General features: G+C 40.9%; 3 protein-coding genes across 4 annotated transcripts; 2 read left to right on the top strand and 1 right to left on the bottom strand.

The window, feature by feature from the left end:
• The first annotated feature begins 590 nt into the window (after window positions 1–590).
• LOC131346762 (ubiquitin-conjugating enzyme E2 A-like) lies at window positions 591–2,801 on the top strand. 2 transcript variants are annotated; one of them, XM_058380370.1, is made up of 6 exons: window positions 593–781; window positions 1,145–1,225; window positions 1,477–1,502; window positions 1,714–1,803; window positions 1,931–2,019; window positions 2,203–2,801. In XM_058380370.1, the coding sequence occupies exons 1-6, from the start codon at window positions 738–740 to the stop codon at window positions 2,329–2,331; spliced, it is 459 nt and encodes a 152-aa protein (XP_058236353.1). In that variant the 5' UTR covers window positions 593–737; the 3' UTR covers window positions 2,332–2,801. The 2 variants fall into 2 exon arrangements, with proteins under 2 accessions (XP_058236354.1, XP_058236353.1); XM_058380371.1 differs by lacking the exon at window positions 1,145–1,225 and having other exon boundaries at window positions 591–781.
• A 317-nt stretch (window positions 2,802–3,118) lies between these two features.
• Window positions 3,119–5,894, bottom strand: LOC131346760 (inhibitor of growth protein 1-like). Its single transcript, XM_058380368.1, has 2 exons — window positions 5,455–5,894; window positions 3,119–4,147 (listed from the first exon to the last, which is right to left on the bottom strand). The coding sequence occupies exons 1-2, from the start codon at window positions 5,588–5,590 to the stop codon at window positions 3,432–3,434; spliced, it is 852 nt and encodes a 283-aa protein (XP_058236351.1). The 5' UTR covers window positions 5,591–5,894; the 3' UTR covers window positions 3,119–3,431.
• A 79-nt stretch (window positions 5,895–5,973) lies between these two features.
• On the top strand, window positions 5,974–20,456 carry cars2 (cysteinyl-tRNA synthetase 2, mitochondrial). The gene is made up of 16 exons (XM_058380366.1): window positions 5,974–6,211; window positions 7,583–8,659; window positions 8,748–8,798; window positions 9,315–9,432; window positions 9,552–9,623; window positions 10,550–10,655; window positions 11,147–11,227; window positions 11,514–11,643; window positions 13,393–13,526; window positions 14,400–14,467; window positions 15,932–15,998; window positions 16,114–16,252; window positions 16,664–16,787; window positions 17,807–17,905; window positions 19,610–19,840; window positions 20,129–20,456. Exons 2-16 carry the CDS (start codon window positions 8,439–8,441, stop codon window positions 20,195–20,197), a joined length of 1,710 nt encoding a protein of 569 aa, XP_058236349.1. The 5' UTR covers window positions 5,974–6,211; window positions 7,583–8,438; the 3' UTR covers window positions 20,198–20,456.
• The last annotated feature ends 925 nt before the right edge of the window (window positions 20,457–21,381 follow it).

Here is a 21,381-nt window from a genome sequence, read left to right as displayed (position 1 = left end):
CTTAACCCTTTAATTGCTCAGTTGTATAAACTGTAAGTCGCTCTGGAAATGGTCGTCTGCCAAATGCCATGTAAAGGGAATAGATTTAATATTGCAACAGCTGCAAGAAGACAGGTTTAATTACATAAATTTTAAAATTAATTTTGCATGTCAGTCACATCCATTACCCTTTTAATGAAGCAGAAGGGTCGCTAAAGGATCTGTGCAGAGGTTTCACAGCCTGTGAGTAAACAAAAGGTGAAATTTGATTAGAAGTCTATTTCTGAGCTCGAGCTCATGTGTCCGCGCACACGCGCACACACACGTCGACCTTTACTGCGTCATTCAAACCCCGCCCACATGTCGGGACCGACCATTATACGCGTATGGGGGAGTCAAATATAACTGCATGACGTCTTTCTATAACCGTGTGGCAGAAATACCTTCTGTCTAGGGACAATTCATGAAAAATAAAATTTTCATGCGATTCACGAAATGAATAAAACTTGAAAAGACTTTAAATGTGGATTAAAGGGGCTTGTGATGAAACACGTCAACCCGATAGAAGACAATGGTACGGTCTGTAATTCCGCGTTGAAATCCTCAGAGCAGATTTCTAAACATTAGCTGCCTTCCAGAGGCCGACGCGTACCGCTCGGCCCCGAGGGTGTATTTGACATTAAGCTAAAAACCCAAGCTGCAACATTGGGGCATTTTTGTCATAACAGTTCTCGCCGAGCTGTCGTCTACCTGTAACGATGTCCACTCCGGCCCGAAGAAGGCTCATGAGGGATTTTAAAAGGTGAATCAGCCAAAGAATGATCGAGGAAGCTGGTGGTGTTTTTTTTATTATGGCTGTCGCTTGTAGGCTATAGCTACCTTGTTTTTGGATCCGATTATAAATATTCATTTTTAAGGATTTCTATGACCACGCAATCGTAATGTAGAGTAATATATAACACATGGAAATGTGTTATATATTTTCGCACGGCAGAATGTGAGATTATTTTTGCTTCACATCCGAGGCAAGTTTGACGTCTGAAGTCAAACGTCATTCCGGTTCTTTAAGATTTAGCACGAGCCCGATAGACTCCAGTGTACCATCCTCGAGCGCATGATAAAGCCAACATCATCACTAATGGTAGTTTGTTTGTTGTTAAATCAGACTTCAGGAGGATCCCCCTGCCGGTGTCAGCGGTGCCCCATCAGAGAATAATATCATGGTGTGGAACGCGGTTATATTTGGGTAAGCAAATGGGCACTTAGCAGCCAGGCCACTGAGGAAAGCTCACGGAGGAACTCGGGCCTGTTTTTCGCCTTTCTGTTTCTGTTTTTTTGATACACAGAAGCACTTATTGTAGATGCTAAAGCCTTAGATTTAAGGCCTTATGTGTTTTTTGTCAGGTGCATGTGTCAGCTTGAAGGCAATACTCCTTCTGTCTGAATGTCATGTCACTAAACTGTAGTAAGAGATGACTTGTTTACTTTTTTTTGCAGACCAGAGGGCACGCCCTTTGAAGATGGTAAGTATCCATCCTATTATTATTATTATTATTATTATTATTATTATTATTATTATTATTGGATAACATAGTGTTGAGAATCTGATACATTGAACGTAACCCTCAAAATAATACACTGGACAAGTTGATGTAAAATGACATCGCAGACCTTAAACACAGTCTCGACTACCAGAATTTGTAACGTTGCATGTCCTGCATCATCTTTTTACAGGTACGTTCAAGCTGACCGTGGAGTTCACCGAAGAATACCCCAATAAACCACCCACAGTCCGATTCACTTCCAAGATGTTTCATCCTAATGGTAATGTCCGATTTTTCTCGGTCAGATATTAAGCAGCTTTTTTTGTTTTGGACAGATTTGCTGCTCATATTTAGAAGCAAGCTTTCCTAGAAAATTTTATTTATGCTCTGCTTATATGACATTTCAGTTTATGCAGATGGAAGCATATGTCTCGATATTCTGCAAAATCGTTGGAGTCCGACTTATGACGTTTCGTCAATTCTCACCTCAATTCAGGTAAATCATTGAAATCTGTCAATAAATATCATATGTATGTGTGTGTGTGTATATATACATATAGATAGAGACATAGGAAGGAAGCGAGAGATGTCATAGTCATAAGTTCAGTTGCTAAACATTCAAAATGATGTAGATGACTCAAAACTATGACTTATATTGTTTCGTAATCTCTTTTTCCAGTCTTTGCTTGATGAACCCAATCCCAACAGTCCAGCAAACAGTCAAGCAGCCCAGCTCTACCAGGAGAACAAACGCGAGTACGAGAAGCGCGTATCGGCCATCGTCGAGCAGAGCTGGAGGGACAGTTGACCTGTGAACTCTGCCTGGGTCTAGTTTAACCGAGTGATGCATCTTGTTCCCACCCACCTGTCCTGTACTCTTTCTTTCTATCACTCGCTCCATCCAATATAGAGCTCAAATGCACTTTAATCTGCTTCCTCACCCCACTCTTCCCATAGTCTTCTCCTTTAGAGGACTTGCGCTGTCCTATTGACCATCTGGCCTCACTGTCCAATACGTAACCAAATACACTGGCCTTTTGCCATGGGAACCTGGAGTAAACAATGTTCTATTCAAGGGGCCTTTTTGTTAAGAAGTGGAGTCAAATTCCATGGACTGACATGGTACTGGCCTGACGTTGTTGCATTTGACCGTGCCTGTTTTGGAACTGACCCTGTATTGTGTGCTGTTACATGCCCGGAAGTGTGATTTTATATTTCATGATGTGTTGTAAACCTGCCTCTCATGTACCATATTGTAAGAATACACTTTGACGTTCATGTGCTTTGTCTGTGTAGGCTGATTAGTGTGTGTGTGGCTGTTTTTTTTTGCCGGCTTCAAAATATTGAAAGAGGAGTGCCTAGTAGTAAGTAAACATGACTAGACCTGTAATAGACACTTGAGGTTTCCTCAGACCTTCATCATTCATCAGTTTCTGGATGAAGCTCATTTAATGAATGGTGAAAGATCTTAGAACAAGACCGGTCAATTTGTTTTTCAATGATTTGTGCTCATATCTGAATATTAGAGTCCTTAAGCAAGAAGCGAGAAACTAAGATTTTTTTAAATACATCTTTTATTACCAGTAAGGACATTTCTACTTAAACACTTAACACATAATAGCCATGCTGTGAGTGCCTTCATAAAATACTTCTGTCACCCATACTGTTCAAGTAATAAGAAAAGAAATGGAGGTCAAATACTTCTTTGAAAACATCACCGTCACATTAAAAAAAAAAAAAAAAAAACTTAAACTCAGGAGGTTTGAGTTTAAGCCCTTTTAGTGCTGTTGGGTAGTAAATAAATTCTAAAATGTAGATTAAGGTGACAAATTGACAAAGAAATTATTCCTAGCATTAAACAAATATATAAAATAAATAAAAAATATTGACAGTTCAACAGGTATACGGCTACCTGTTATATGCTCTCTCCTTTTTGGATTTCTCCAGAGCTTTGTCCATGGTTTTTTCTGTGTCACCCCTGCACTTTGGGCAATACCATTTCCCCTTGGGCTTATGGTTAAGACCAACACAGGAGAAATGAAACCACTCGATGGGACACTCATCGTTGTCACAGCCGATCATCTCCCCATAGGATACCTGCTCACAGAGACAGTACGTGGGCTCGTTGGGATCGATGGGCAGGTCAGCCGGTGACGCCTCCCTCTCCTGCTTTGCTTTGGATCTCTTCTTCTTCTTCGACGTTTTGGCCCGTTTCTCTCTGGTCACTTCATCACGGTCATTATGAATCATCTCTCGGTTCTCATTGCTGTTGTTTTTCTGCCTCCTTGAGCGCTTGCTGGCACTCGCCAATCTTTCCACCGAACCTGGAGTCTCTTCTCTGCGTTTCTCTTCCTCGCGCCGTTTACCAGGGTTTACGACAGCTGTCACGGAGGTCACGTCGTGGGGTTCGTGCTGGACTTCTAGAAGCTCTGCGAAAGCATCCACCTGCCGGCTGCGGTTCTCCACCAACTCCACCATCTGTCCAGCAAGCTGGATCTTCTCATCTCCCAATTCCTGGCTGCGGATCAGTGCACGTTGGATGCAGTGCAGAAGGCGACGCCGCTGGACAGGGTCCTCCTCCTGCCTGTGTTTCTGGTATGCGTCATCTAACTCTTTGAGGATCTCTGCAACAAACATGCGTGACACATTCACCGTCTGAGGTTAGATTTGGTTTTTTTGCATTGGGAGTTAAAGCAAAGCAAAGATATCACAAGGGTTTGATGTTGAGAAAAAAAACCTATAATAAATCATTTCAAAATTTAGAATAGCTCAGTAAAGCTCGACCTGACATGACATTGAACTTTAAGCAAAGAACTTGGCCATGAAAAAAAAAACCTCTCGGCATAAACACAAATTGACCCCGCCCCCTGAATAATTAGCACATAGCCAATCACGGGTGAGCAACGAAAACCCGAGACCCGCCTTCTAGAACGTTACGAAGCCTATCACTGCTCTCGAACTAGACCTGCTGCATCCGGCATGGGCGGGGAGACCACGTTACTGACGTCCCTCAAACCAATCGCTGCTTGTCCTACGCAAGGCAAACCCGCGCTGAGGGAGTTCTGTCGGCCAAACAGAAACGGAGGTGGGTGGAGTTTGTAGTCTGGGCAAATAAAATCTGTAAGCGTACGTTCTGTGTCCATATCTACACAACAGTGTCAAAGGAGCTGACGCACGTCCTTTAGGAAAAAAAAAAACGCTCGAGAGAACGCTGGGAAATTCATTTAATACTGTCCAGAAGGAGTGGAGAAACATGTGATTACAATTCCACCACAAACATAGTACACAAAAAGACTAAAGAGAGAGAGAGAGACAGAGAGAGATACAGCCGGTTCAGTCCGCGGATAGTTTTAAAAAGCAGCGCGTGCCATGTACCGTATCATCATTTCACAATACACATCCCCGGCTGTAAGCAAAGTGCTCATATCCCCAAGTCTAAACACAACGATCGCACCAGATCACAAGTCGAACACTGACACCATACATATCCACACGATCTCTCAAATTCTCCCAACCAAATGCGACTATTGTGTCCAAACCAAAACGACCCGAGAAAACAAAGTGAACACGGGCAGACGGAGTAAATCGCCATTTCCCCCCCAAATCGTACGCGAGACATATTTACATATATATTTATCTATCTAACAATCACTGATGGCAGAAGGGAAAACCTAGAGCTAGTCTGGTGATGGTCATCTTTCACAGATCGACAACACCGAATCTAGAGAAGAAGATCAATAGGAGTCGATGGGAGATTTGTTGTAGACGTTTTTCTAATGGAGCAGCGAAACTGTACCGAAGCCTATTGTGTTCACTCAGCAGTTCAATCCAAACGCACAATGTGATTTCACATCCCGAAAACACAATCTGTACACAGCACGACAAAGCGGATTATGGAGTAAAATAAAATAAAAAAAACAGAGCGCAGTACCTTGATATTTAGAGTCGATCTCCCTCATGAGAGACACGTTTCTTTGTAGGTCGAACGGCAGCGATTCGACCAAGTCCAGATATTCCGCTACATAGTTAGTAACCTGCAGTGGGTCCCAGTTGGCTGTATTTAACATTTTTCTTTTTATCTCCGACTGTTTACTTCAGATGCTCGGTCCATTAAACGGCTACACCAAAACGCATTTATAGCTCGCGAGTAGATTATCCTCAGGACAACGCACTGCTAAACCGCCCTACAAGCATCCAAACAGAAACTTCAAGCAGGGGGGAAAAATGCCGATCACGAACCCCAATCAGAGCAATAAACAAGCAAGCCGATATGAAATATTTAAATGGCAGTCTGTTCAGGAGTGAAAATGTCCGTGTCGCATTACTTGATCCCAGCGTGGAGATCCTCCGGGTAGTTTCAAACACTTGGGGGAACAGTCTGGTTTGTTAATGCGCATGCGCTAACGCAGCATATGTAAAAATAAATAAATAAATAAAAAAGGGACGAGCAGCGTTAAGTCCTGATGATCAACAGCCTCAAACGCACTTTGATGCCCGAATGTGTCCGTTTTCTAGTGTCCAGGACACAAAGAATGCCGCCGTCGGATACGCTTTACTTGCGACTGTATCGCGGTGAGGTTTATTTTGAGACCGAAAATGGTTTTAGTTTCCAGCTTGACTGCAGAGAGACACCGGAAAGACATTTGTTTGCAGAAAGCGCGTGGCTCTGCAGCACAGTTTCAGCCAGAGTGAGTTGTGTTTTGATTTGATTTGTTGTGTGTGTGTGTGTGTGTGTGTGTGTGTGTGTGTGTGTGTGTTACACCCCGACAGCCTGCTGGGTTACAACTGTAGCTGTGTATGAATGTAACAGCAGCTTTGTAGCCATTTCGTATTAGCTGAAGTTAGCCAATGACGTTGGTGTGGGCGGCGCGAGTCACATCTCACACACACACACACACAGTGCCCACTACATCTAAACCAGCCGGGGGTTGCCAGATCTTCGGCTTGAATTAGGTCCATTTTTGATCATTTTTGATCTGTTGTTTTGCTTTTTTTTCCCCCTTTCGTTTGCAAATTAGGATTTTGGGAGTGTTGTATATTACATAAATACATTTTGTCAGAAATTTGTGGACACCTGATCATCACACCCATATGTGAGACTTTTTTTTGCTTCCGCAAAACTGTTGCTGGAAATTCTGACATCCACAATGTGCCAAAATGATGTCCCTGTATGCTGTATAGCATTACAATTTCTCTTTACTGGAACCAAGAGTTCTAAACCTGTTCCAGCATGATAATGACCCTGCGAACAAGTCGAGGTACAGGAAGACGCGGTTTGCCAAGGCTGAAGTGGGAAAAGTCGAGAATCCTGCACAAAACCCTATGACCTCAGCCTCTGAGCACTGAGCACCTTTGGGATTTTTGTGCTGGAAAGCACAACGTCCTGCATTCTAAAGACTTTCCAGTGTCTGAACACCTCCTGAGTGTTACAAAGTGCTGACACCTGTCTCCTTAAATAAACATCTCTTTACCATATCAATGACTATAGGTTAGTCTGTTTACTAGGCTTAGCAAGACAGGTCCCTATGAATGAGTAGTTACTATAATAAGATATACACAGATATAATTACAGACTTTATTCTTACGGTAATTAAACTTAAAGTCTCGGTGAAAGCTGTTTTGATAAACAGTATGCAAATTAGAGCAGCAAAGAGGCTGTCCAGGATCCCTGGTTCAGTCCTAATTTTGGGGTGCTGTCTTTCTCTGCATGTCTTTTAGTTTTGTTCGAGGATCTCTGGCTTCCTTCCACCTCATAAAAATGTGCCAGGTGGATTAGCTAAGATAAAGTGCATAGCATCCCATCCAAGGTGTATTCCCCCTCATGTGTAGTGTTCTCTGGATAGGCTTTGGATCAACTGTGACACTCTCTGTGACAACTGTGAACTCTGACAAGGGTACAGTGGGTGCAGGAGTATGCATAATAAAATACGCACAATATATGCAACATATGCGTAATAACACATTATTATTATTATTATTATTATTATTATTATTATTATTAACACTACTGCTATAACTACTAATATAATACTAATTTTCTTTTTGTATTATTGTTTTAGGACTTCAATCAAAGTGGTAAAGTCTCTGGGTCGTTGACCAGAAGATCAGGGTTCAAGCCCCAACACCACCAAGCTGCCACAATTGTGCCCTTGAGCAAGGCCCCTAGCCCATCCTGCTCCAGGAGCGCTGCATCATTGCTGACCCTGCACTCTGACCCCAACCCCTAAGGATGGGATATGTGAAAAAAGAATATCACTGTGCAGTAATGTATATGTGAGAAATAAAGACAACTTAAAAAAAAAAACCCAAAAAACGTTGAATCATAGTTTTCATGTAGATTCCATTTTTGTTTGGTTTTCACAAATCTGGCAACCCTGAGAGAGCCGATGAAGTGTGTTTTGTATGTAATTCAAGCATTAACTTTGTCATCGTTTCTACCGCGTTTAATAAAATATTCCTATTTACTTGTCCTTACAAAAATTGGATAAAACGCAAATTAAAAGACTCAACACAATATATTTGACACAGAAGACATGATATTTAGTGCTCTTATATAGGGAGTGTTGTGCTTTTTGAGACACAGCCATGGTGTGTGTGTGTGTGTGTGTGTGTGTTGCCCCGGCAAAGCTTCACTGTAAGCCGCCATCTTGAACTCGCTGTCAACAATCCGTCCACGAGTGAAGCTTCCTAATCGCTTAGCGAAGGCTGTCATTGTCAGTTATTTTCCTTTACCTATTATATGTCCACATATCGCCTAAAAAAGGAGGATGAAGCGCATACATTCACGCTAATAAACTTGCAAATAAACAGACGTTCCTTTCCGGTCGCCTCGCGACGTGTTATGGACAGGAGGTGAAAACTGGAAGCTACAAATAAGTCACAGCAAATGTTTCCTTAAATCACAAGGGCGTGAGAATGAGGCCTGCTATGAGTCTGGTCAGAAGTGCAGTCTGGAAGTGCAGACTTGGGGTTAGTCATGGTGCATTTCAGACAATCCCAAAGAGGACAGTGTGCACTGAAACCAGCAACAACAAATGGATCAGACCAGCTGGATATGATACTGGCATAAAGACTTTCAACAGTCTCACCAAACAGAAGGAGCCTCTGGTTTTGGCCCAAGAGGGAAGAGCAACCTGGTAAGACTGATTTAAGACATTTTAGGTAAATGTGCAGTCATGCTGTGTATTTATAGTTACATCCATATGCCTTGCTTGTTATGTGTAGGTACAGTTGTGGACCCACAGTGTATGATCATGCCCATCTTGGTCATGCATGGTAAGTCAATGCACATTACTTTCGTTCACATTTGTAATTATTCAACATGACCGTCTTGATAGCATTGATATGCAGTACATTATAAATACACTATGTGACCAAACGTTTGTGGACACCTTTCCATCATACTCATATGTCGGTTTTCTTTGAAATGTTATTGAAGTACACAATTGTCTTTGGACAATTAAGGGTTTGCCAAGGTGTCTGAACAGATCCCTGACCTCATCCCCATTGAACTTTGGGATGAACTGGAACAGCACCCCTCATATCAGAGCCTGAACTCACTAATGGTCTTGTAGCTGAGTGAACACAAATCCCCACATCCCTGCTCCAGAAAGAGTGATGGTTGTTATAACAGCAAAGATGGTACTAAATCTGGAATGGGATATTGAAATAGTGCATGCGTGTTAGGGTCAGATGTCCACAAACGTTTGGCCGTATAGTGTACACTGTAAATGTTTGACAGCTGTTGATTTTCTGCTGATTGATATTTTTTTTGCTTTTCATATATAAAAGCTCCTACGTCAGATTTGACATCCTGCAGAGAATTTTAAGCAGGATATTCGGAATCAACGTAACTCATGTCATGGTTATCACTGACATTGATGATAAGATCATACAGAGGAGCATTGAGGCAAGTATGCTTTGATTGACGCTGTACTGCAAAATTGCACTATACTTATGTTATAGTATAGAAAAATATTGACCAGTAGTTTCGAGTTTTTATTTGAACTGATTATTATCTCCTGGTAGGAGAGGATCTCACCGCTTGTGCTTGCCAGAATGCATGAAGAGGATTTTAAAAGAGACATGCTGGCCCTCAAGGTCTCACATTTCAGTCTAATATTAAATACACACTATACATACACCAATCAGGCATAACATTATGACTACTGACAGGTGAAGTGAATAACACTGATGATCTCCTCATCATGGCACCTGTTAGTGGGTGGGATATATTAGGCAGCAAGTGAACATTTTGTCCTCAAAGTTGATGTGTTAGAAGCAGGAAAAATTGGCAAGCGTAAGGATTTGAGCGAGTTTGACAAGGGACAAATTGTGATGGCTAGAGCATCTCCAAATCTGCAGCTCTTGTGGGGTGTTCCTGGTCTGCAGTGGTCAGTATCTATCAAAAGTGGTTCAGGGAAGTAAAAGTGATGCACTATGGGAAGAAGACAAGCTGGCAGAGGCAGTGTCATGCTTTGGGAAATGTTCTGCTGGGAAACCTTGGGTCCTGCCATCCATGTGGATGTTACTTTGACACGTACCACCTACCTAAGCATTGTTACATACCATGTACACGCTTTCATGGAAACGGTATTCCCTGATGGCTGTGGCCTCTTTTAGCAGGATAATGCACCGTTCTACAAAGCAAAAAATGGTTCAGGAATGGTTTGATGAGCACAACAATGAGTTTCAGGTGTTTAATTGGCCTCCAAATTCCCGAAATCTTAACCAATCGACCACCTCGCAACTTAGAAGACTTAAAGGATCTGCTGCTAAAATCTTGATGCCAGATACCACAGGACACCTTCAGGGATCTAGTGGAGTCCATGCATCTACGGGTCAGGGCTGTTTTGGCAGCAAAAGGGGGACCAACACAATATTAGCCAGGTGGTCATAATGTTATGGCTGACCGGTGTATATAGAAAGGTGACAAGATAAAGAAAACACTATTTTATATGTGTGTCTGGATGTAACGTTAAAGCATCCAATGGTGACATAAATATTATATTTTCCATGCAATTTAGGTTCTCCCGCCAGCTGTGTATATGAGAGTCACAGAACACATACCTCAGATTGTAGCTTTTACTGAAGGCATCATCAGAAACGGCCATGCCTACACCACAAGCCAAGGTCAGTTCTCTTTCTGTGTTGCATCTCTAGCAGGAATGTGATGGTCTACCAGCAGGATGGCAGACATCCATCTACCATCCATCCATCCATCCATTTACACTGTTTGGCATGATGTTATTAAATATTTCATGTGATTAAGGTAAGAAGATGTGTCATGGAGTATTAGGAAAGAGATGTGGACATGTGGTGTTTATCTGAAAAATAGAAATATGCTTTGAATGCATTGTATGAATCAGCTTATGTTCTGTGAATACATGCACACAGTGTGCCCCAATTTTCTCTCATATACATCTAATTTACATGAAATGACCCAGTTTATGTAGGTGTTGTAATAGTGAGCAAATACAAGGAAACAATTCAGCAGGCTATTGTTACTCAGATCCAAGGAAAGAAGTAAATGGAGGGCAGAAAAAATGCTTCAAAAGTTTGAAATTGGTGAATATGTAAACTCTTGGTTGAGTATATGTTAAAAGGTTGTGCTTTTAACACAGGGGACGTCTACTTTGATACCCAGTCCATCGGCAGTCGTTATGGCAAGCTTGCGAACATGGGGAATGCTTCTGGGGAATCAGGTAGGCTTATATTATACACATTTATAAAACTTTGAGAGACCTGATTTCTCCTATTGCTCATATCTACTGAAAATGTGAAACTTATTGCTTCTTCAGTGACCAAAATGGAAAAGTATTTTTTTCTCTATTTGTTACTAAATTAGATTACAGTTGCATCATCATTTAAGGATCTGTAAATTCTAATGTGCTATGTGGTGAATGGTGCATGTAAACAGACATTGTTGTGTAGAGATGCTGTAGTTTTGTCTCGCTTTGTCTTTCATATTCATAATGATTTGTTTCTCAGGGAGCAAGGATAAAAGGGATCCCCGGGACTTTGCTCTGTGGAAAGCCTGGAAGCCGCTTGAACCCTTCTGGGAGTCTCCGTGGGGAAGAGGAAGACCTGGCTGGCACATCGAATGCTCCACTATTGCCAGGTAAGAACGTCTTTTGTTCCATGCTGATCTTTTTGATGTCTGTTTGCTATAATATTAATGCTTCACAATTTCTCTGTGCTTTTATGTTGAATGCAGCTTATTTTTCTTTAGAAGAATGAATCTCAACATCTGTAGTTTAACCTCATACCACAGTTCCACACTCACAGTTTGGACATTGTCATATACACCAATCAGGCATATCATTATGTCCACCTCTCATATTGTTTGGTCCCACTTTTGCTGCCAAATCAGTCCTGACTCGTCGAAGGCATGGACTCCATTAGTTCCCTGAAGGTGTGCTGTGGTATCTGGCACCAAGATGATAACAGCAGATCCAAGTCCTGTTGCGAAGTGGAGCCTCCATTGATCCGACTTGTTTGTCCAGCACATCCCACAGATGCTCGACTGGATTGAGATCTAGGGAATTTGGAGGCCAAGTCAGTACCTCAAACTCATTGTTGTGCTCATCAAACCATTCCAGAACCATTTTTGCTTTGTGGCACGGTGCATTATCCTCCTGAAAGAGGCCACAGCCATCAGAGAATACCGTTTCCCTGAAAGGGCGTACATGGTCTGCAACAATGCTTAGGTAGGTGGTATGTGTCAAAGTAACATCACCATGGATGGCAGGACCCAAGGTTTCTCAGCAGTACATTGCCCAAAGCATGACACTGCCTCTGCCAGCTTGTCTTTTTGTGCTTCTTGTTGCTTACTTGTGTTCCCCAAGTACACATACATACACAACAAACTGTCATGCACTGTGTATTTTGATATCTTTCTATCAGAACCAGCAAAACTTCTTCAGCAATTTGAGCAACAGTAGCTCGTCTGTTGGATCGGATCACACCGGCCAGCCTTCACTCTCCACGTGCATCAGTGAGCCTTTGCCGCCCATGACCCTGTCGCCGGTTCGCCACTGTTCCTTCCTTAGACCACTTTTGATGGATACTGACCACTGCAGACCGGGAACACCCCACAAGAGCTGCAGTTTTGGAGATGCTCTGATCCAGTCATCTAGCCATCACAAATTGGTCCTGGTCAAACTCGCTCAAATCCTTACGCTTGTCCATTTTTCCTGCTTCTAACACATCAACCCTGAGGACAAAATGTTCACTTGCTGCCTAATATATCCCACCCACTAACAGGTGCCATAATGAGGAGATAATCAGTCTTATTCACTTCACCTGTCAGTGCTCAGAATTTTATGACCGATCGGTGTACAATACACTCATCAGAACAAAGAAAGTAAACTGTAAAATAGATATGTTGCCACCACAATGTTGATTATTTCCTGATTGGCATGTGCCAAAGTGTTTTATTACAATTGTCTTATATTACATCAGTTAGCCAGTTATTACAATTTATAATATTTAACGAACGACACAGAGTTGTATTTAATGTCCACAAATCAAGTTAGTTCCTGTTCTCTGTTATGTCATTACAGCTATAAACAGTCCTTCTCTCACAAACCTGAGACCTAAGAAATGTGCTAAAACATCTTAGCTACTTGTCACATTTCAGGCAGGCTTTTTTTGTGTTCTGCTAAAGTTGACACTATGCGTGCTTAGTTGCATGTCTATAAATAGCATGCACATGCAAAGAGAGATTTTATTTTAGCAGATAACTGTTAATATTAAATAAGTGGTCTTGAGTTGCATATTGGTTATTGCGCTTTGAATTCTTCATGCTGTTCAGTCTAGACCTCATGTGATTTAGCTTGCAATGATGCTCTTTCGCTCAATTTGGCAGCTCTGTGTTTGGGAGCCAGTTGGACATCCACTCAGGAGGGATCGACCTGGCCTTTCCTCACCATGAGAATGAAATTGCTCAGTGTGAAGCCTACCACAAGTGTGACCAGTGGGGGAACTACTTCCTACACTCAGGTAAAGCCTTAAGCTCTACACGGTTCACCTCAGGATCTTGGCATCACTCGGGCTAATACATTTAAAAATGTGAAGCATTTTGCAGCACTTAAAAGCCGTCTTTTTGAAAAGTACCATTTGGAGCAGTTTGATGTGGATGGGGGAAACCAGAGATATGAAAGCTCTAACATCCTGAGTCTTGATTCAACGTGTTCAAAAAAGAGGATGAGTTTCTCTAGTTGAGTTTCTGCTAATCTTTGAGAAAATAGGAACAGTGTAGGGTTTGTAATGCCTGAATAACATCTTGTGCTCAGGCCTGCTGAGATTTTTCAAGAGAATCACAGGTTCAGAAAGCCCGGTGCTTATCAGTACTTCACAGTGTCCAGTCATACTGTAAGCAGAAGTAATGACTTTTGCTTTGGCAAAGGAGCTCCATGTGTCTACTACTCTCACATTTGTCAGGCATACCTGTTCCACTGCTCCTGAGTACGTTTGTGTACACACAAATTATGCAATTCATGCTCATTTTTAATGCCCTTGCTTGATAACAATGCTCTGCATGCTCATGTCAGCAGTCCTTGTGTTCTGTATTAAATACACCATTTAAATGCCATAATATGTTTCAGGTTACTTGTGTTGCAGGAAGATGCTCTAGATCTTCCTTTTGATATTTTCAGTCACATATGTGACTGAAAAATCTCGGCACACACCCCCACACACACACCCACACACACACGCAGCTGGTATTCTGGTGTTTAACAATGTCATTAATAGTTAGGAGGATGAAATAGAATAATGCGTTACATATCCTATCATACAACATTGCTTTTTAGCAACCTTACAACAATTATTGTTTGTCACCTAACATAACTTTTAAGCTTATTTGTTTTTTAGGTCACCTTCATTTGAAAGGCAGCGCAGAGAAGATGTCCAAATCCTTGAAGAATTATATTACAATAAAGGTGGGTTCTCTTAAGTACCAATAGAGTTATGTTATTATACATCTGGTAGCAGGTTTAATCCTAATGTAGTGCAATGCTGTTGTGAACACATGGTGTGAGTTTTTATTCTCTGTCTTCATGCTTATTACACGTCAGGCTGTATTCCAGTCTATTAGCTGTTTCATTAATCGTCCACATTTCACTTAAATGTGTAGGTCTAATTTTTTAAAGTCTTTTAGCTCCTACGAAATAGTAATATTTCAAATATAGCTAAGATATTTGTATTCATTTAATCACACTCGCTTTTTGTTTCATACTACTGTCTACATTTTTTCTGGCAGAGAAATGTGGCTCTCCATTAACAAAATCCCTCAAGGGATATGTCGTTTCAGCACAGAGAGTGGGCCTGGATGGGACAAAAGTTTAAGTAAGGGTGGGCGACAAGATAAAATAAAAAATCACGATTATTGAAGACATTCCTACATGATATGGATCTTGATGTACAAGTTTTCTAAAAAGCTGCCAGCAATACAGTAGTAGTATTTTTTTTAATGCCTAAATAATTTTTTTAATTAATTAAAAAAATATATATATTTATTTGTTAGTTATTAAAGATATTCACCGACCAGACATAACATTATGACCACCTGCCTAATATTGTGTTGGTCCCCCTTTTGCTGCCAATACAGCCCTGACCCATCATGCACTGTGTATTCTGACACCTTTCTATCAGAACCAGCATTAACTTCTTCAACAATTTGAGCAACAGTAGCTCATCTGTTAGATCGGATCACACGGGCCAGCCTTCGCTCCCCATGTGCATCAGTGAGCCTTGGCTGCCCATGACCCTGTCACCGGTTCACCACTGTTCCTTCCTTGGACCACTTTTAATAGATACTGACCACTGCAGACCGGTAACACCCCACAAGAGCTGCAGTTTTGGAGATGCTCTGATCCAGTCATCTAGCAGTTATCTGGCTCTTGTCAAATCCTTACACTTGCATCAACTTTGAGGACAAAATGTTCACTTGCTGCCAAATATATCCCACCCACTAACAGGCGCCATGATGTGGAGATAACCAGTCTTATTCACTTCACCTCTCAGTTCTCATAATGTTATGCCTGATCAGTGTAAATATTTAATATTAAAAAGGAGAAACACTTCTTCTGTAAAACATATTAAAAAGTTCAACATTAGCTGCTTCTAGTAATTAAATTGAATAAACACTTATAAAATGGAAAAATAATTATTAAGAGATTACAATACCCGTGATATCTTAGAAAAGTGTACTATGGCATAATTTATCATATCGCTCAGCTTTAATATCGCTCAGGCTCAATGTATTCATTGCAAGAGTGAAAGAGCAGTTTGCACCACAGGCAGCAGAAGCCTCTAGAAATGACAAACAACTATTTTAAAGCTTCTCCTGACTTCTTCTTCTTCTCTCTCTCTCTCTCTCTCTCATTTTCTCTCTCTTTGTGTAGGAATTCTTACAGTCCTATACTGCCAATGAGTTTAGGCTATTTTGCCTCTTAACCAAGTACAGATCAGGTAAGCTTTATTACCATACCTATATCAACATAGATATAAAGAATAATGAACAGAGTTCCCCTAATATCATTAAATAAATATCATTCACCACTACAACTCTCTTTTCTTCCCCCAGCAATTGACTACAGTGATGCCAGCATGAACGAAGCTCGCTCTACGCTCTCGTCCATCTCAGATTTCATCCATAATGCCCAGGCCTACATGCAGGGTCACCTGCAGTGCCAAGATATACAAGAAAGCTTTTTATGGGAACGGTAGGAGATGCCATACTGCTGCTATGCTGAAAATAAAAAAAAAAAAAGGATGAGCAAAAAACATTTAAGCAAATATAACTTTTACTTATAAGGATTAATCAGCAAATAAAATGTTTTGTCACTTCTTTAATAAACAGACAAATGATGTTGTGGGTTAGTTTGACCTGAGCGTAATGAGCTGAAATACAAATTCCAGGAATGAATGATCTTATATAAAATTAAACAAAAGATGATTTTATTTCCTATTACATACCTTTCATCTGTTGTCATGAAGAAGAGTCTCAGGCGTCTGAAGGTTTATGCAGTTGATGCATGTCGAATGTCAATAAGAAATCCTCTGATAAATAGCAGATTGATTTTTAATTAAAAGTACATTTTTTTCCGTCTTCCATCCTGCTGTGCCTTGTTTAGGTTATCAGTCACACAGGCCACCGTGCGAGCTGTACTTGCAGATGACTTTGACACGCCAAAGGCAATGGACGCCATCATGAACCTCATTCATCAAGGAAACTGTCAGCTTCAGCCTGTTACCAAGGTAAGTACATGCGTTCGTCTGTCTGGAAAAACATAATGGATGTTGTTACTATGAATTTTTGTCTTGACTTGATATTTTGGATATGATATCATTTTATATTCAATTTTATAATTATAATTTAAGACATACAATGATCAGTCATAAGATTATGACCACTAAGAGGTGAAGTGAATAACACTGATGATCTCCTCATCATGGCACCTGTTAGTGGGTGGGATATATTAGACAGCAAGTGAACATTTTGTCCACAAAGTTGACGTGTTAGAAGCAGGAAAAATGGGCAAGCGTAAGGACTTGAGCAAGTTTGACAAGGACCAAACTGTGATGGCTAGATGACTGGATCAGAGCATCTCCAAAACTACAGCTCTTGTGGGGTGTTCCCGGTCTGCAGTGGTTAGTATCTACCAAAAGTGGTCCAAGGAAGGAACAGTGGTGAACCGGCAACAGGGTCATGGGCGGCCAAGGCTCATTGATGCACAGGGGAGCGAAGGCTGGTCCATGATCCAACAGATGAGCTACTGTTGCTCACATTGCTGAAGAAGTTAATGCTGGTTCTGATAGAAAGGTGTCAGAATACACAGTGCATGATGGGTCAGGGCTGTTTTGGCAGCAAAAGGGGGACCAACACAATATTAGCCATAATGTTATGCCTGGTGTAAATAAAGTGGCAGAGTGTGTCCATCATCTCCTATGTCCAAATTGTCCCTAATATCCTTGTTGTTGACTCGTTGTTGTTGAGTGAGAAGGCATAATGACCACACTGTACTGAGCTTATAGCAACGCTATGGTAAATCAAATAACCATTATTTACAACCGTGCTGAACAGAAAAGCATCTAAGAATGCTTAACATGTCAATCCATGAGGCAAATGGGTTACAACAGCTGAATACTACATCAGGTTCTTCACGAGAATCTGAGGCTACAGTGGTATTTTTGTCCAATCTTCATTCTTATGTGTCAATGTATTCACTAAAAATGATTTTATTGTGTTTTGCTTATCTCTTTCTGCCTCTTCACAGGTTGACGGCAGCTCTAGGTGTCCAGCAGTGTTTGGGGCGATGCTTTCTTACATCAGGGATATCCTGGATACCCTTGGAGTTGACCTGCTGGATGAAAAGGTCAGAGATCATTAGAACTATTTACTATGTTTCATATTAACAATGCCAGTGATTTGTTCCAAACAGGTCTGGTTTATTCAATGAGTTAAAACCACAGAAGACTTATAGCCACCTAAAACATTTAATTCCTGGAAATCCATTGCAGGCAAAATGAAGAGAGAATTGTGAGGAGAAGAGTACTAAGCAAGGAATAAAACATGACAGGACGTTGTGTTACATGAAAATGATGAATGATGGGCTGGTGTGGTGCAGCCCATCACTTTACCACCCCAAAGCTGATTGTTTTCCTGCGAGAACATGTCCTGAAGCTTTCTACTCTTCCTTCTATACCAAAGAAATTCACAAAACACATCTCAGTATAGTAAACACACTTGTCCATTGGTAGCCCCAGCGTTTGCTCTATTTCGCCCTCTAGTGGAATAACAGGGACTAGGTCTTTGAGTTAATTTAAGTCCATAAGTAGGGCTGGATATGGATATTTAACACAGGATTGATTTCATACCATTAATATGGAAGGAAATGCATTACCGTCTTGATGTTTGTTAGACATCGGGAATGTGAGCATATTTAAGTAAACTCCACAGAAGGCTACCTTTTAATTTGAACTCATTTTAAGATTTAATACTACATCAATCATAACAGGTTTCATCCTGTTCTGAACAGTCATTTACTTTATAAATCAAAAAGTTCTCCAAAACCAACATGGCCATAACATTTACACACTTTCATTAGCCTTTTTAACCCTGGTTTCCACCGTTCTAACCGGTCTTATGGAGTAATAAATGTAAAATAGGATACGAGCAACTTGTTTATCATTGGAATGGATGATAACTTGTTCGGATAATAGTGCTAGCAGTCTTGGATGGCAGACTATGGCACTCTTTGTGCTCAGTAGGATCATGACTTATCGAGTGGTAGAAACGGTTTGTTGTTTTTCCTGTCTTTGTTTGCCTGGACGATCTACAATAAACATCGTTCTGCTCTGTATCCAAGCCACAGCCATATCACCAGACTTGGGTGACTTGTTTTTGTTACAAATTTGTCATCTTTAGCAGATATTTGACTCTTCTCCCTGTCTCTTATTTCTACGTTTCCGGAAATTCTTCTTCTTCCTGGTTCCTGGAACGTGTGTCTCCTTTCAGTAATTACTGTAGCATCATTACTTCCACAGAAGGCTTGCATCAAGTGCGCCAAAAAATGTGTGCAAGTGTGCGCTGTTCACTGTGAACAACTGTAAATGTTTATTATCAATATCATAGAGTTATTTATTCAATAGTCCTATTAATATAACGTTTTTTATTTAAGAACATAGACCCATAATTCATTTGGTGGGTCAGTTTAGAACTGCCTGGTTCCAGTTAGAGGGCCGTAGGATCGAGGCCCTTGGTTCATGTGGAGTGTCTGCTTTACAAGTCCTTGTGTTTGTTATTACTATAGACATGATAACACATTCATATGAGTGTTGTGTCAGAGCTACTGTCTGAGTGCTCTCATAGAAAATTAATCAACACTTTCTGAGCACTCTGAACAGTCTTATTACACCAGCCAAACCGTGTAATAGGAAACATACACACAAACCACAAAAATGGATTTGCAGATGTTTTTTTTTTTTTACATTTCAAGATTCAGAATGTGCATAAAAACAGCTGGATTAAATGCCACTGTTGAGAATTTCACACAGAACTGTGGTTTGTCCTCTTTCAGGAGTCACCCAGTTCGGAATCATCCGGTATTTTACACAATGTAGTGGAGCAGCTGGTGCGCTTCCGTAGCGAGGTTCGAAACTTTGCTCTTTCTGTGGAGGATGAAGCATCTCGGGACCATCATAGCAGCAAAATGCCACAGAGAAAGAGACCACAGCCAGATAGATTACCTTTACTGAAGGCCTGTGATGCCCTTCGCGATGATCTAATGCCCTTGGGAGTTCAGATTAAGGTAAGAAACAACCCCCCATAATAGGACAGTGGATTTAATTTAGTAGGAAAAGTGTTTTCATTGTTTTGATTTAGTTAAATATAATTGAAATGAAAAATGTTTTGACACTCAGGAACACCTTTCTAACTTTTTTCACACACTTAGGAAATGAAGCATAGACAAAATATATGGTTTATGCTTGGCATATGATTTAGTATAACTTTTTTTAGTCATATTATATCAATAATCATTGGAAAGAAGGGTGCACAATGTTAAACGACATACGCATTGTGTGTATTTTGGTTTTAGGACAGAGGTACCAACTCCACTTGGGAAATCAAACAACAACAGAAGAGGAATCGAGACAACGAAAGCTAGACTCCACCTCAGCCCAGTATGGAGAACTGGATCAGTATTTTTGTTAACTGTTCGTGAGAAGTTGAATGTGTTTTGCGTGCTTCCCCTGAGCCAACTACTGACTTTTACTGAATTATCATCTGTGATGATGCTATAAATTTCCAACATTATTTGAATCACAAATCATCTGATGTCTCATCTGTAGTATAAAAGCAGTTATGCACACTGTGTTCCATGCAGCCATCTTGAGAATAAATTGCTTTTGTCTGTTTTAAATCCATATATATGTCATAGACTGTTACTCATATGTAGAATATGAGTTGTCATTTGAAGAGCTTCCCAGAAAAAATCTGACTAGCAGCCCATGATGAAGATATTCTCTGCATCTACATTGCCACAGTTTATTGAGTAGGTCTTCATCAGTTAATAATTAACAGAGCAGTTTGCAATGGTAGAGCCCTCTGGTATAAACAGTAATGATCCATTCCATTCCCTTCTCACCAACCGAGGCTCACTGTTCCATCTGCCTTCTGAGTTAAAATAAGGTTAAAACAGATCAATTTTACCTAGGGGTGGAGCTCATTTCAGGGCCAGAAATATGCACTATATTGTCAAACATTTTGGGACCTTTAATGACATCCCATTATTAATCGGTAGGGTTTAATATGGAGTTGACGCACCCTTTAAACTCTTCTGGGAAGGCTTTCCACAAGGTTTAGGAGTATGTTTATGGGAATTTTTGACCATTCCTCTAGAAGTGTATTTGTGAGTTCAGGCACAGATGTTGGACGGGAAAGTCTGGTTCGCAGTCTCCACTCTAATTCATCCCAAAGGTGTTCCATCAGGTTGAGGTCAGGACTCCACCAAACTTTACACTTGGCACAATGCAGTCAGGCAAGTACTGCTCTCCGGGCAACTGCAAACCCAGATTCATCCATCGGATTTCCAGATAGAGAACTGTGATTCTTCACTCCAGAGAACATGTCTCCACTGCTCTAGAGTCCAGTGGCGGCCTGCTTTACACCACTATATACAACTTTGCATTGCACTTGGTGATATAAGGCTTGGATGCAGCTGCTTGGCCATGAAAACCCATTCCATGTAGCTTTTTACAAACTGTTCTTGAGCTGATCTGAAGGCAACATGAAGTTTGGAGGTCTGTAACTATTGTCTCTGCAGAAAGTTGCCAACTTCTGTGCCCTGCT

This window comes from Hemibagrus wyckioides, linkage group LG26, assembly GCF_019097595.1.
Source record: "Hemibagrus wyckioides isolate EC202008001 linkage group LG26, SWU_Hwy_1.0, whole genome shotgun sequence".
NCBI classification, from domain to species: domain Eukaryota; kingdom Metazoa; phylum Chordata; class Actinopteri; order Siluriformes; family Bagridae; genus Hemibagrus; species Hemibagrus wyckioides.
The sequence above is the reverse complement of the archived record's forward strand: the minus strand, read 5'-3'. Positions and strand labels throughout refer to the sequence as shown.

Coding starts and splice junctions, on each gene's coding strand:
- LOC131346762 (XM_058380370.1), top strand. CDS start 738: ATGTCCACTCCGGCCCGAAGAAGGCTCATGAGGGATTTTAAAAG. Junction 1,503..1,713: donor GGGCACGCCCTTTGAAGATG/GTAAGTATCCAT, acceptor ATCTTTTTACAG/GTACGTTCAAGCTGACCGTG. Junction 1,804..1,930: donor CAAGATGTTTCATCCTAATG/GTAATGTCCGAT, acceptor ATGACATTTCAG/TTTATGCAGATGGAAGCATA.
- LOC131346760 (XM_058380368.1), bottom strand. CDS start 5,590: ATGTTAAATACAGCCAACTGGGACCCACTGCAGGTTACTAACTATGTA. Junction 4,148..5,454: donor GATCGACTCTAAATATCAAG/GTACTGCGCTCT, acceptor TGTTTGTTGCAG/AGATCCTCAAAGAGTTAGAT.
- cars2 (XM_058380366.1), top strand. CDS start 8,439: ATGAGGCCTGCTATGAGTCTGGTCAGAAGTGCAGTCTGGAAGTGCAGA. Junction 11,228..11,513: donor GAATGCTTCTGGGGAATCAG/GTAGGCTTATAT, acceptor TTTGTTTCTCAG/GGAGCAAGGATAAAAGGGAT. Junction 16,788..17,806: donor AGCTTCAGCCTGTTACCAAG/GTAAGTACATGC, acceptor GCCTCTTCACAG/GTTGACGGCAGCTCTAGGTG.